Here is a 14,123-nt window from a genome sequence, read left to right as displayed (position 1 = left end):
TAAATTTTACTTGCCATGGTTTAAATTTGAGTCTGATATAAAGCTCTGTAATGTATTGAAATGTAGCACTGTTATCTTGAATTTGATGATACGAGTATAATGACATGTATCCACCATTATAGTCTCACTGCCCTAAAAATTCTATGTTCTATCTATTCATCCCTCCCTCCCCAAATAACCCATGGCAAGTGGCGATTCCTTTTGTCTCCATAGTTCTGTCTTTTCTTGAATGTCATATAGTTGGAATCATATGGTATGCAGCCTTTTCAGATTGGCTTTTTTCACTTAGTAATATGCATTTAAGTTTCCTCCCTGTCTTTTCATGCTTTAATGACTCATTTCTTCTGAGCTCTGAATAATATTTAATTGTTTGGACATACCACAGTTTATATATTCATTCATCTACTGAAAGATCTCTTGTTGCTTCCAAGTTTTAGCCATTTGAATAAAGCTGCTGTAAACATCCGTGTGCAGGTCTTGAATGGACATGAGTTTTCATTTCATTTGGGTAAATACCAAAAAGCACGGTTGCTGGATTGTATGGTAAGATTGTTCTTAATTTAGCAAGAAACTGATAAACTGTCTTCCAAAGCGGCTGTCACACTTTACATTCCCGCCATTAATGAATGAAAGGTCCTGCTGCTTCACATACTCGCCAGCATTTGGTGGTGCCGTGTTTTAGATTTTTGCCATACTAATAAGTGTGTGGTCATTTCTCATTGCTGTTTTAATTTGCCATTCCCTAATGACATAGACAAATGGATGACAGAGATACATATCTAAATATAGAGAAGAAATGGATTTTTCAGTAGACAGCAAGCATTCTCACATACTTTTAAAATAAAAGTCATTGAAGTTATATGAATTTCACTCTAAGTACTTACTACTTTAGCACTTTAGATTCAGTTATGAGGAATTTTCATTATTATTTTCTAGATAGTCTGTAGTTTCCCATTTTTAAAATGTCCAAGTGGCAAAGGGTTTTGTTTCTTGATTCCATTATTAATTTCTACTGTTATTGCACTGTGATCAGATAATGTCATCTGTTTTATTTACATGTCTTGGAATTTATTCAGGTTATTCTTATGATCAATTTTGTAAATGTGCAAAGGTCACATGAAAAGAAGATGAGTTTTCTATATTCAGGCTATAGAGTATATTTCTATTAAATCTTCTATACTAAGTATATTATTTAGGTATGCACTAGCCCTTCTTTTTGTTGTTTTTATTCTTTAAATCCTAATCAAAGATTAAGAGAGGTGAATCAAATTTTACGTGTTTATGTTCTTCCTTCTAATTCTTATAGTTTGATACCGAAAATCTATCAAAGATATCACACAAACAGAAAATGACAGACCAATAATTTAGAATTATGAGGGAACCAAATTCATCAATATTTAAAAAATAATAACACACTGACCAAATAAGGTTCATTCCAGAAATGCAAAGATGACTGAATTTTAGGACAACTACTACTATAATTCAACATATTAATACTTCAAAAGAGAAAAACCATGATTATAGAATCTGAAAAGGCATATAATTCAATTCGATATCTGTTGATTTTTAAAAATTCTAACTCAAACAGGAACAGACACAATATTTAAAAAGTTTACTTTATGAGTTGTGAATGTCTAACCACTATGTTGTTTTGTATACCTGAAATTAAAAAAAAATAAACAAAACAGAAACAAACTCATTTTAAAAAGTTTATCTAAACTGAAAAGCCAGTACTATCCTTAATGAGGAAACAGTAGCAAGATACTATATAACTTTGAAAAGTTTACTACTTTGAGTATTTCATAACAAAAGGTTAGCAGTATCTGATATCAAGTTTGTGGTTTGGAAAACTACGGTAGCCTATACTCACTCAACGTTAAAGGCTGATGAAATTAGACATTAAAATCTACTGGCCTAAGAGCAATAACATCATATGGAACAATAATGATCCTGATTTTATAATCGATACTATACTTCCATAGAAAGCAAGGCGAAAAATATTGTTACTCCAAGCAGTGTGTCACGGAGTCAAAATACAGACATCCAGTAGGGAAAAATTAGGTCTCAGAATTATTTAACTAGTTATCAAGTAACCCAAATTTGTGGGTTATTCAGATTTCAAACACCATTCATAACTGCATTACCAAACTCCCAGTTCCCACTATACCTGTTTCTTTCAGGAGATTCCAGATTTCTCTGCATTTATGGATCTGCTCAAGTGCACGATTCAGTAACATGGTCTATTGGGCAATAATGTAACAAAAAATTAGTCTCAAGCAAACAAAACTTTAAACAAATTAAAATAATTTTGATATCACTTTCATTAAAACAGTTAAAAATAAAGTGATAGAAAAATTATAGTTTGAACATTTTGGAATTTATATAGAAATATTAGCCTGTATTTGTACTTTTCCTTAATGTACTGAGACAATGAGGATTAAATAGAAAACCTGAGTATTAATTTCTTTAATAATCTAGGTCAGAAGAGAAGCACTTCCAGAATGGTGGTATGAGAAACTCCACAAACCCTCTCCCCAGTAAACAACCATAACTGAAAATTATAAAACCCAATCATGTAAAGTCTCAGGAAATTGCCCTAAGGGCAGGGCATATAGCAAATCTATTCCAAGAAATCTACTAAGTCTCAGAACAGTGAGCATCTATGGCAGTTGAGCCTCAATCTGCTTACCAACCCCCAGCTCAGTGTGATGGAAGCGCTACTTTAGGTGAGTGTGGCCAAGAAGATGGGGCTTCCTTTAGCGTCAGCTTCCAGGCTGCCAGTGCTTCTCATCTCCCCTACCCCAGTTCTGTACTGCAGAAGCTCCATTATAAACAAGCGTAACTGGGAGGCCTGGAGCGCTCTTCCTCTACCCCGTCCCCACTCCATCCCAGGCATGGCAAACTGAGAATACTAGGTCTCACTTGCCTTCACCTCAGCTTGCTTAGAGGATCGGGTTTCCATGCTGGGAGAGGTAAGCCAAGAATGCCAGGGACTACGACTCCTGCCCAGCCCGCCATTCATAAAGCTGGACTGTCACTCTGATAGAGATGGGCCACTGTCCCTGCCTCCAGCAATAAAACAAGGGGTACAGAGTTTCTGCTCAGGAGGAGAGGCCATTAGAAGAATGAGCGTCGTAGCTCTCCCAAAAAGGACACTGACTTTAATTGGAACAGAGCATGGCAAAGCTCACGTCTAAGGGCACATGGAGATTTCAGTGTTGAGTAATGAAGAGGACGCTGGTAGCTCAATGACATCAACAGGCAAAAGAGTAGACCGGCTACAAGTTTACAGAGAGAAACTTCCACCAGGGGAAGAGAAAGCTAAGAAGATCCCTTCCCCTTCAAAGGGGCTTTACTTTAATTGGATCAGACTGTGGAGCAATTTATGTCAAAGAGCATTTTCAATCAATCTCTTTCTTTCTCTCTCCCTCTCCAGAAGCTTAACAGGGAGATCAGGGAAAGTCAGTCAAAAATAATACTGTTAAAAACCACTTTTATCCCTTTGGAGAAGAGCGGTCAGGGTGACCGTACAGGCAAAGACTGCGCCCTCTGAGGAGTGATGTAAGAAGCAGTACTGCTCGGGAACATAGACTTCACTGAACTAGCCCAGCCAGGTCACTCAACAAGTCAACAAGCAAATACTAACAACGACAAGCCCCCGAGGGGGAATCAGTATTCAAAGATGCTCCAATATGTCACCTAAAATGTCCAGTTATCAGCAAGAAAAATTGAGAGATATGCAAAGAAACAGGAGCATCTGACCCATACGCGGGAAAAAGCATAGGCAACAGGAATGGACTTTGAAGGGGTCCAGATGTTGAACTTAGCATTCAGATTTCAAAGCAGCTCTTTTAAATATGTTCAAACAACTAAAGGAAACCAATGAAAGGTCTGATGACACTGTCTCAGCAAATATAGAATCTCAATAAAGAAGGTAGTGGGATAACACATTCAAGTGATGAAAGAAAATAACTAAGAATCTAACATCCAGCAAAACGATCTTTCAGAACTGAAAGCAAAATAAATTCCCAGATAAAAGCTGAGAGAATCGGTTGCTACCAGAACCATTTGAAAAAACTGCTAAGAGAAGTTCTTCAGGCTGAAAGCAAGTGACACCAGGTAGCAATTTGAATTCAAATGAAAAAACAAAGTCCACCGGTAAACGTAATTGTGTAACTATAAAAGACAGTAACATTTATTCTCTTAACTTTTAAAAAGCAATGGTATACACCCCAATAAATTTAATAAAAAATTTAAAAAGCAACTGTATAAAACTATATGTATGATATATATATGTATCATATATATAATAGATAATAGATTTTATATATATATATATATATAAAATAGATACCCACAGACCATTACGCCAGCCCAAGAAGAATACACAGTCTTCTAAAGCACATATCACACTTTCTCTCGGATAGACCATATGTTTACTAGGCCACAACATAAACTTCAAATAAATTGAAAATATCTTGAAGTTACCCAAAGTACGTACTCTGACCACAGTGGAAAAAGATTAGAAATCAGTAAGAGAATAAAATCTGGGAAATTCACAAATATGTGGATATTAAACAACAGATTCTTAAATAAACAATTGGTCAAAAAAGAAATCACAATGAAAATCAGAAAACACTTTTGAGATGAATAAAAACACAATGTACCCAAAGTTAGGGATGCTGCTTAAGCAGTGTTAGGGTCTGAGTGTGTCCCACCCAAATTCCTATGTTAAAATCCTAACCCCAAAGGTGAAGGTATTAGCAGGTGGGGCCTTGGGGAAGTGCTCAAGTCATAAGGGTAGAGCCCTCATGAATGGGATTCGTGCCTTTTATAAGAGCTCCCTGGCCCTTTCCACCATGTGAAGACACAGCAAGAAGGTGCTGGCAATGAACCAGGAAGAGGGCCCTCACCGAAGAAGGCACAACCATTGATCGCTGGCACCTTGATCATGGACTTCCAGCCTCCAGACCTGTGAGGAATCAATTTCTGTTGCTTTTAAGCCACCCAGTCTGTGGTGTTTTGTTACAGCAGTCCAAACAGACTAAGACAGAAAATTGGTACTGGGGTGGGGGGGCACTGCTGTAACAAATACCTAAACATATAGAAGCGGATTTGGAACTGGGTGATGGGTGGAGCCTGGAAGTTTCTGGAGGTGCATGCTCGCAAATGTCTACACTGCTGGGAATGGATTGTTAAGGGCAATTCGTGTGCAGACCAAGCAAGAGAGCTGTAGAGAAAGCTTCACTCAATCTTAGACAATACTGAAGTGGTTGTGAACAGAATGTTGCTAGACATATGGACAGTACAGGTCATTGTGACATGGTCTCAGATGGAAATGAGGAACACTGGAAACTGGAAGAAAGGCCATTTTTTTGTTATGAAGTGGCAAAGAGTTTGACTGAACTGTGTTTATGTCCTAGTGTTTTACAGAAGGTAGTACTTGTGAGCAAAGGAATTGGATATTTGGCTAAAGAAATTTCTAAGCAGTGTTGAAGAATCAGTCTGGTTTTTCTTGGACGCTTATAGTAAAATGTGAGAAGAGATTAACGCTTTAAAGGTGGAATTGTTAATCATCAAGGAAGCAGAATTTTAAAATTGGGAAAATTCTCAGTGTATCAATACAGAAGGAAAGAAGAAAGCCTGTTAGGGAGAGAACAGCAAGGCTATGGCTGAGTTTGATAAGGAGATTGCTGTGGATCCAACATCTTAGCAGAAGCTAGGAGTTATTAACCAAGACGATGTGGACATTATCAGCCATCTAAACAGAAGCCAGGACCTAGTGGCCAAGGCAATAAGAATAACTCTGAAGGCTGTTCAGAGATCCTTGGGGCCGGCGCTCCCATCACAGGCCCAGTGTGCAAGGGCTAGAGGGGCAGAACCATTTCAGAGGAGGGCCCACTGCTGCCCCGCACCATCTCACCTCCTGGGCGCTGCCCGCTGCCCCTCAAGTTCCATGTCATGCTCCTCAGCTGCCCCAAGTGTAGCCCATGCTGCTGTGGCTCCTTCTCCAGAAGGCACAGGTTGCAAACCTCTGAAAAGCATCAGCGTGGTGCCTTCTCCTCGGTTTGCAGAGTGCAAGAGCCGGCCCTGTGGCTACCTCCAACTACATTTCAAAGGATGCCCCCTGTGGGGGTGGGGCCATGGCAGAAAGCTCCTACTAGGGCAGTGCCTGGTGGAAATTTGCACCGGTGACTAGTAGAGCTACGGTGTGGGATTCCAGCCTGAACCCTAACCGGTGAGAACTGCAGTGTGGGCTGCATCTGGCAGAGCCCCCTAGAGGCTTGGGGGTTCAACCGCAGTGCCAGTGGGCCCTGAATGTACGGTAGGGCACCAAGCCAAGGAGGACAGTTCTCAAGCCTTGGGATTTAATGTTGTTTGCCCCATTCGGATTTAGACTTACCTCGGACCTGTTACTCCTTTCCCCCTATATCTCCCTTTTGGAATGGGGATGTCTATGCTCTATCTGTCCCGCCATTGTTTTTTTGGAAGCATATAACCTGTTTGGTTTCACAGGTTCACAACTGGAGAGCAATTTGCCTGAGGAAGAATTTTACCTTGTGTCTTACCCACATCTACTTTAGATGATACTAGATAACACTTTGGATTCAGACTTTTGAGTCAATGCTGGAATGAATGAAAACTTTGGGGATATTGGAATGGAATGAATGTATTTTGTATGAGAGAAGGACATGAATTTTGGGGGAGCCAGGGGTGTGAGGCTAGTTTCAGTGCCCCCAGATTCACATCTTGAAACCCTAACCCCAAAAAGTGATGGTATTGGTAGGTGGGGTCTTTAATAGGTGTCAAAATCAGGAGGCTGGAGCCCTCATGAATGGTATTCGCGCCTTCTAAAAGAGGCTCCAGGGAGGTCCCAAGCCCTTTCCATCACATGAGGATACAGCAAGAAGGTGCCAGGTGTGAACCAGGAAGAGGGCCCTCACCAAAGAATGCAACCATGCTGGTACCTTGATCTTGGACTTCCAACCTCCAGAACTGTGAGAAATAAATTCCTGTTATTTATAAGCTACCTACTCTGTGGTATTTAGTGATACTATCTCAAACAGACTAAGGCACATTGCTTAGAGGGAAATGTATAGCTGTAAAAGTTGATATTACAAAAAAAAAAATCTCAAATCAATAACCAAACTTCCACCTTAAGAAACTGGAAAAAGAAGAGCAAACTAAACCTTAAGCAACCAGAAGGAAGAAAATAATGCAGATTAGAGTGGGACTGGCTCTCAACCACAAGGTTGCCAGTTCGATTCCTCGAGTCCCGCAAGGGATGGTGGGCTGTGCCCCCTGCAACTAGCAACGGCAACTGGAGCTGAGCTGCACCCTCCACAACTAAGACTGAAAGGACAACAACTTGAAGCTGAACGGCACCCTCCACAACTAAGATGGAAAGGACAATAACTTGACTTGGAAAAAAAAGTCCTGGAAGTACACACTGTTCCCCAATAAAGCCCTGTTCCCCTTCCCCAATAAAAATCTTAAAAAAAAAAAAGACTATAAATCATCTGATGAAATTTACATGAAATGTCCAGAAGAGGCAAATCTATAGGGACAGGCAGTAGATGAGTGCTTGCCTAGGGTTGGTGGCAGGGACGGGGAGTCACAGCTAATTGGTGAGGGATTTTTAGAGTGAGGAAAGTTCTAAAATTATATTGCGTTGATAGTTGCACAACTTTGTGGATATTCTAAAAGCCATTAAACTGCATAGTTTAAATGGGTGACTTGTAAGTATGTGAATTATACCTCAATAAATCTGTTAAAAGCAATCTGGACAGGGGTCAGGATACTCTTGTGTAAAAGGCCAGAGAGTAAATGTCTTAGGCTTTGCCAGCCACATAAACTCTCTTCCACATGTTTTTTTCTTTATTTTAATTTATAACCTTTTACAAACGTAAAAACCATTCTTAACTCTCAGGGTATAGAGAAACAGGCCATGCACGTGATTTGGCCAGCTAGCAGTAGTTTGCCCATCCCTGTTCTAGGAAAAAGATGTGGTTCCTTGATAAATTACAAGTACTTTATTTTTTAAAGAATCCCTCACTTCCTCCTGACTCATACTCAGGAGAGTAGAGACAATATTGACAGGATTACGCAGTCTATCCCTGGTCCTTCATCATCTACTTATTTGGAAATACTCCAACTTATGAGGATTTAGAGAACAAGGAACAGATGTATTTAAAAGAATTCAATAAATCCTCATTAGAGAGACAGAACATGATTCATAGGGACAAGACTTAGATGGTGAAAGGCAGAAGTACATCTATAATTACCTAAATAGATATCCTTTCAAAAGCAAAGAAGATTATAGAAAGGCTACTAGGTTAGAGCGTTCTTTGGAAACATAAAGGTGTGCAAGAGAAAGAACACAGAAAAAAAGAACAGTCGTTCGAAACACAATAATTTAGGGCTGTACTTAAGAGTTGGAGAAATTTCCCTCAATTTGGTCTCTATTCACCGAGATACAAATTTTAACAAAGTCAGAACTGCCAACTTAAAGGGAAAACTTTTGAAAAGTGAAAAGCACTATGCAAAACCAAGATGTTATTAATATTTTTTAGTAAAGCAAAAAACCCTACTGAGAATAAAATTACATTTGCCGTTACTTGTTAAGAAGCAAAATGGTTGATAATGGTTTTGCTCTGGGGCACACAGATTCTTTTCTCATCTTCTTTTACAATGCAAAGGTTTCTACAAAGAGGCCGCTGTACTCCGGGGGTTATCCCGAGTGCTTAGCACAGTGCTTGGTACTCAAATGGTTTTTGAATCGAACTCAGCAAGGGAAGAGAAAAGATGGAAAATGCGTTGGCAGAGATCTGTGAGAGTCTGTTCCAGGTCTAAGGAATCATACGATAGAAGAGATGAACAGAAGGAACAGAAGAAACAGCAAAAAGGATTTTATACCAATTGGAAAGAAAAGAAGCTGGCAAGTATGGGAAATTGGGAAGGCTCTTTTTTTTTTGTCTAGGTAAGAGAAAAAAGTAGAGAGATCTAAATCTTAAAATCATACCAAAAAAATGCTAGTGGGCCAACCTGGAGACAATTTTCTTGGCTAGAAAGAAGGAAGGTAAAGAATAAAGGCCAAGCAACACACTGGCGTATGGAACACTGAGATGGTGACATCGGCATCTCCCCAAAGGGATGGGGCTTAGAAAGCTGAGAGTGGAATTCAGGCAAAGGTGGAAATTCCATCTTCTTGCAGTTAAAATTGAGTTAATGACAAAATATTTAAGGATGTGGGCCAAAGAAAGCAAATGCAATTAAAGCACAAGCCACATAAATAAGTTCACATGGCTGTCAAAGCTGTGGGTTCTTAGAGAATGTGTGAAAGGAAAAAAAGAGAAGAAGTCCTATGGACCACATATGATCACAGGGAGATGATGAAGATAAAGACTACTTAAAAACAGACTCGGAAAGAGTGGTCCATGGGAAGGGACATTTTAAAACAAGAGATTTCAAACTTGCTGCAAGAAGAGGCCAAGCCACCTGCGACCTGCGACCTGCAGGAAGGAATTGGCCATTACAAATCTTTGAAATGCACATGCTGCTGGAAGGGAGGAAAGGATTCTCTAAAGAGAGTAAAAAAGGAGTGCAGCAGGGAAGGCAAACACACCCAACAGCAAACTGAACTCATGTATTTTATCTGAAGTTTGCACATTACCTGTTCAAAAGGTGTTGAAGCTCTTCTCCCTTGCTGTAGGTCAAGTGAAGATGCCATCAGTAAACATGTTTTCTGTGAAGTCAGAATTACTTCATCACAAGGACAAAACTGGGATACCTGATAAGAAATAACCAGGACATCAATGAATAGTGAGAATTCTGCCAGGTGAACACAAACAATCAGAATGAAAATCAGCAACATTCTGTCTGAATGAGAAAATTCAGCTGGAAAAACACATCTCACCTTAAAAATGATATAGACCACAACACTGATTTACGGTTTTAATTTTATATTACTTTCCATTGTTTTTAGCACCTTTCTAGAGGTAAAATGCTTCATTTCTTCACAATTTTCCTATCTTTTCCAGGGAAAAGTGTTGTCATTTGGCTCTGCATTTCCACCTAGTGATCTACTTCTTGGTTTATGTTGTAATTTCTAAGTGCTTTTTCCCCTTTGCATTATATAGAGCCGAAATGAGTACATGTATTGTCATCGTTGAAAGAGACGACGTCACATCTTGACAGGCATTAGACATAACCTCACCATTAAACCATGTTCTCCAGCTTTCGAAACGAACTCCCTGCTTTGTACTTAAAGAAAACTCTAGGCCACTTGGGATTCCTACATGGAATCCTACTAGTGTTATCACAAATGTCAAAACTAAAACTATTTCATTTCACCTAATTAAAATGGCAATTATACCTAAACTTCCACAGACTATTTCTTAATCTCCCCAAATGTTTAGTGATCATAACCATCACCATCACTGAGAATTAACAGCATTTCAAGACACCCAATGTCTCTAGGTCTAAGGTTACTCGTATATAAGATGAAGAAGCAAGTGGCCAGATGGCTCAGTTGCTTAGAGCACGAGCTCTGAACAACAGGCTTGCCGGTTAGATTCCCACATGGGCCAGTGAGCTGTGCCCTCCACAACAGATTGAAGGACAAAGACTTGGAGCTGATGGGCCCTGGAGAAACACCATTCCTCAATATTCCCCAATAAAATTTATTTTAAAAAAAATTTAAAAAACAGACGAAGAAGCTGTACTCAATTATCTCTATAGCTCTTTCCTCTCTATAGTTCTTTCCAGGTCTAGAACACTTAACATTTAATCTATCTCAATAGATCAGACTGTAGACTCCTGAATGAGTGATATTCCTCAGCCCTTCTGCCTCTGCTTTTCTTCTCTTCCATTCTTGTTCTTCTTCCTGGCATTTACCTCTACCTTGGAAGCTAACAACTATTTAAAAATGCTTATAATTACAAAACAAGCTCACACATCTTACACACAGAACCTGCTGTAGGAAAATTATAAAGGGGGCCCAAGCTTCTTAGCATCCTTTTCACCTCCTGTTGTCCCCAGATACCTGTTCTCTATTCCTATAAACTTGTACCCATAACCCTTCCTAATGTTTTGACAAGAACAACATTTTAGAGTACTCCCTTCCTCAAGACAGTTGTGTTTTAATATAGGCCTCCAGGAGACTGAAATTCCTTCAAAGGTAAAAGACTACGCCTCCTGCGGTAGAAGAACTTCAGGCTCTATGATCCTTGTTAGTGATATTTTGGTACAGGGATGCCTGCCTCATGTTCTCACATTATACCCCATAGGGATCAAATTGTTATTAGGTCATTCCTGCTTAGACATGCACTGAAAGTTCCTAGATTAAGAGTCAATTCCACTCTATACTTAGCCCTTGACAATAACCACAGTGGTGATCTCCTTGTTGTGGTCTACATACGAGATACTTATCAGAAGAGACTTACCTTGTAAGAAAGCATGAAAAACTCTCTCATTCTTACCAAGTCTTTGGAACATTGCACAGCCAAGTTCCAAGCTGCAAGTTAACATGAAATAATAGTTATGAAAATCTACTGTTTAATCTGTACCATTATAATCCCTATACCTATGTCTTTAATATTAATATTCTAATGAGGGGTTTCTCAGAGGTTAAAAAAGCTAAGTTTAGGTTTTTAGAGAAATTTTTTCCAGATAAATTTGGAGACTTCTATCACTTTCAATCTTCAATTCTAGGCCAATGACCAGTGGAGGTAGTGCTGATTAAAATAACAAAACAAACAAACAAAAACTGGGGGACATACAATAAATTCTTAGCACAGATGCATCTAAAAAATGAGGATCATCAAGGAGCTCACCAACTGGAATTGCTGAACGAAAGTTAAAATTTAACAAAGATCATGGTACACTAGAATCAAAGATTGAAGAAAACTGCTGGAAAGATTTACATCTTCCACAGAGCAGTGGGAACCCCCATTAGGCAACATTCGGCATGATCTTCACCTTGGAAAATCAAGATGAGAATTCAGTAAAAGAAGTATTAGAAAATAACTTTTCAAACTTCCAAAAATGAAAGTCATTAAACCTTTCTGCAGTTTAAATGTTTGTTGTTTCCCATGATTTGCCTAAGTTTCTTCAAAGCCAGATTGCTGTATCTATTCCCTTTTCTCCTAGATTAGAGCCCCAGTAAAGCCCACAAAGCAGAAAAAGGTCCACGCGGAATCAGTCGTTTGTGACATTGCTGCTCAGTTTCTCTTGCTTACTTATCACTGTAGTAGCTGCCTCCACAAAGCTCATAATTGTACAGATTGATGAATTTTCACAAAGTGAATATATCTACATAACCAACCCAGATCAAGAACGGTCTTGATCATTACCAGAAACACAGAACAATCCCACCAACACTCTTTAAAGTCCAACCCCCTTCACGGCTAACCACTATCCTGAGTTCCAACATCATAAATTAGTTTTGCCTGTTGTCATATTTTTTACTAACTATATAAATTGAATCATACAATATGTACTCAATGGATGGTTTCTTTTGCTGAACGCTATGTTTGTGAGATTCATCCATATTGTTGCATATAGTTTATTTTTGATGAATCACACTTAGAGATAGATTGGGCATTGTAGACCAAGTTTAGGGGTATAACCTTGGGGACCTGCAGCTATAATTCATCATTTTATTCTTAGACCCATTTCTATAGAAAAGGAAGAAAACTAATCTTTATTGAATACCTACTATGTCCCAGGTACATACACTATTTCTTTTACAACCCTTAATAATCCTACAAAGTATATATTAATTGTTCTCATTGTAAAAATAATTACCCTGAGATTAAACAAGTTATCCTTGTACTCACAGATACTAGAATTTGAATACGCATCTGTTGATTCTACCACCCCAGTGTTTCCCACAGAATTCCCTTTTACCTATTTTTCGAAACCAATGAGCTTCATTAACCATTGAGTCGGTAGGCGGAGCTATTCCATGAAAACACTGAGTAAGTTTCAGGAGTGCTGCAGCAAACAGGAAAATTTCATATTGAGGTCTTTAACTTTATACTCTAGCAAAGTTGTTAATCCTGCTTTAAAAACAGTCGACCATGAGTTTGAATTTAGAAAGTTCTTTTGTGAGTATGTGCATACCAAAGGTAAAGTAAAATGACAAAAAGTATTATTAAGCCCCGAAGAACTTGTTAACCCAAACTTTGAGGAACAAACACGTCTTTGGAGAGATTTTTAATTTTAATTAGAGCGATCATTCAACACCTGAGGTAGAAAGATATGATTTACATATAAGGAAATAAAGAATCAGAATAATCTCATTAAAAAGGCTGAAATGGAGACAGAATTGGAAGAGTATGGATAGGTTGGCTATGGGTAGTATGGATAATATTTACTGAGCTCCCATGGCAAGTACAGTACAGAGCCAGAGGTGGCGTCATCAGAAAGCATTTCCTACAGACCACATGCCCTTCTGAGAGATGAGTGCCAACTAGCAACGTTTCTCTCTTTTGAAAAGCTTTTATTTCTAAACCACTTTGCTACATTTAACACCGGTTGACAGGTATTTGAGGTATAAAACTGAACTACTGCAATAAATGGAATAGAGTTTCTAAGATAGGGAGTTTGGGGTACATCTAGGACATAAGGAAATAAGTGTGAGCAGCAGAAATGGGAAAACCTGTTAGGCAAAGGGGGCATCACTTCAGAGAGCATGGAGTTGGTAAAGGAATGAAGGGGACAGGGAGGAATTATTAGTAGACAGGGAAGGTAACATAGACTTGGGTAGATAGATGGATAGCTTCAAAATAACAGAGTCAATCTGACTTGATTCAGAGGACATGACAATTAGCAGGGCTCAGAACATTTTTATCTGTCTTTCACCTCTTCAAGTACTAGCTGAGGACCAAGTAGCAACAGGGAAAGGAGGGAGGAAGGAAAGGACAGAGGGAGGGAGGGTCTTTAAAACAAATTGGAATAAAATCAGAGCTGAAATCACATTTGGAGATGAATGCTAGTGATGAAAAATTTCTCGGAGCTTGTGACTAAAGAAGCCAAGGTAGCCTGCTGTGAGAAATGTTAACAAAAGCATGAAGCTTAACCCAAACGTGAAGTCTGAGGCAGTGTACTCAATGTACTTG

General features: G+C 39.0%; 1 protein-coding gene across 1 annotated transcript in view; it reads right to left on the bottom strand.

The window, feature by feature from the left end:
* TEX11 (testis expressed 11) overlaps positions 1–14,123 on the bottom strand; it is a 140,574-nt gene that overhangs the window by 24,130 nt on the left and 102,321 nt on the right. Inside the window, 4 exon segments of the mRNA XM_033110786.1 lie at positions 2,168–2,240; positions 9,674–9,790; positions 11,445–11,515; positions 12,910–12,996. Of these exon segments, the coding sequence (XP_032966677.1) occupies positions 2,168–2,240; positions 9,674–9,790; positions 11,445–11,515; positions 12,910–12,996 (348 nt within the window).

The sequence above is a fragment of the Rhinolophus ferrumequinum genome, chromosome X, assembly GCF_004115265.2.
Source record: "Rhinolophus ferrumequinum isolate MPI-CBG mRhiFer1 chromosome X, mRhiFer1_v1.p, whole genome shotgun sequence".
Taxonomy (NCBI): domain Eukaryota; kingdom Metazoa; phylum Chordata; class Mammalia; order Chiroptera; family Rhinolophidae; genus Rhinolophus; species Rhinolophus ferrumequinum.
Note: the sequence above shows the minus strand (reverse complement) of the source record. Positions and strands in the feature narration are given on the sequence as shown.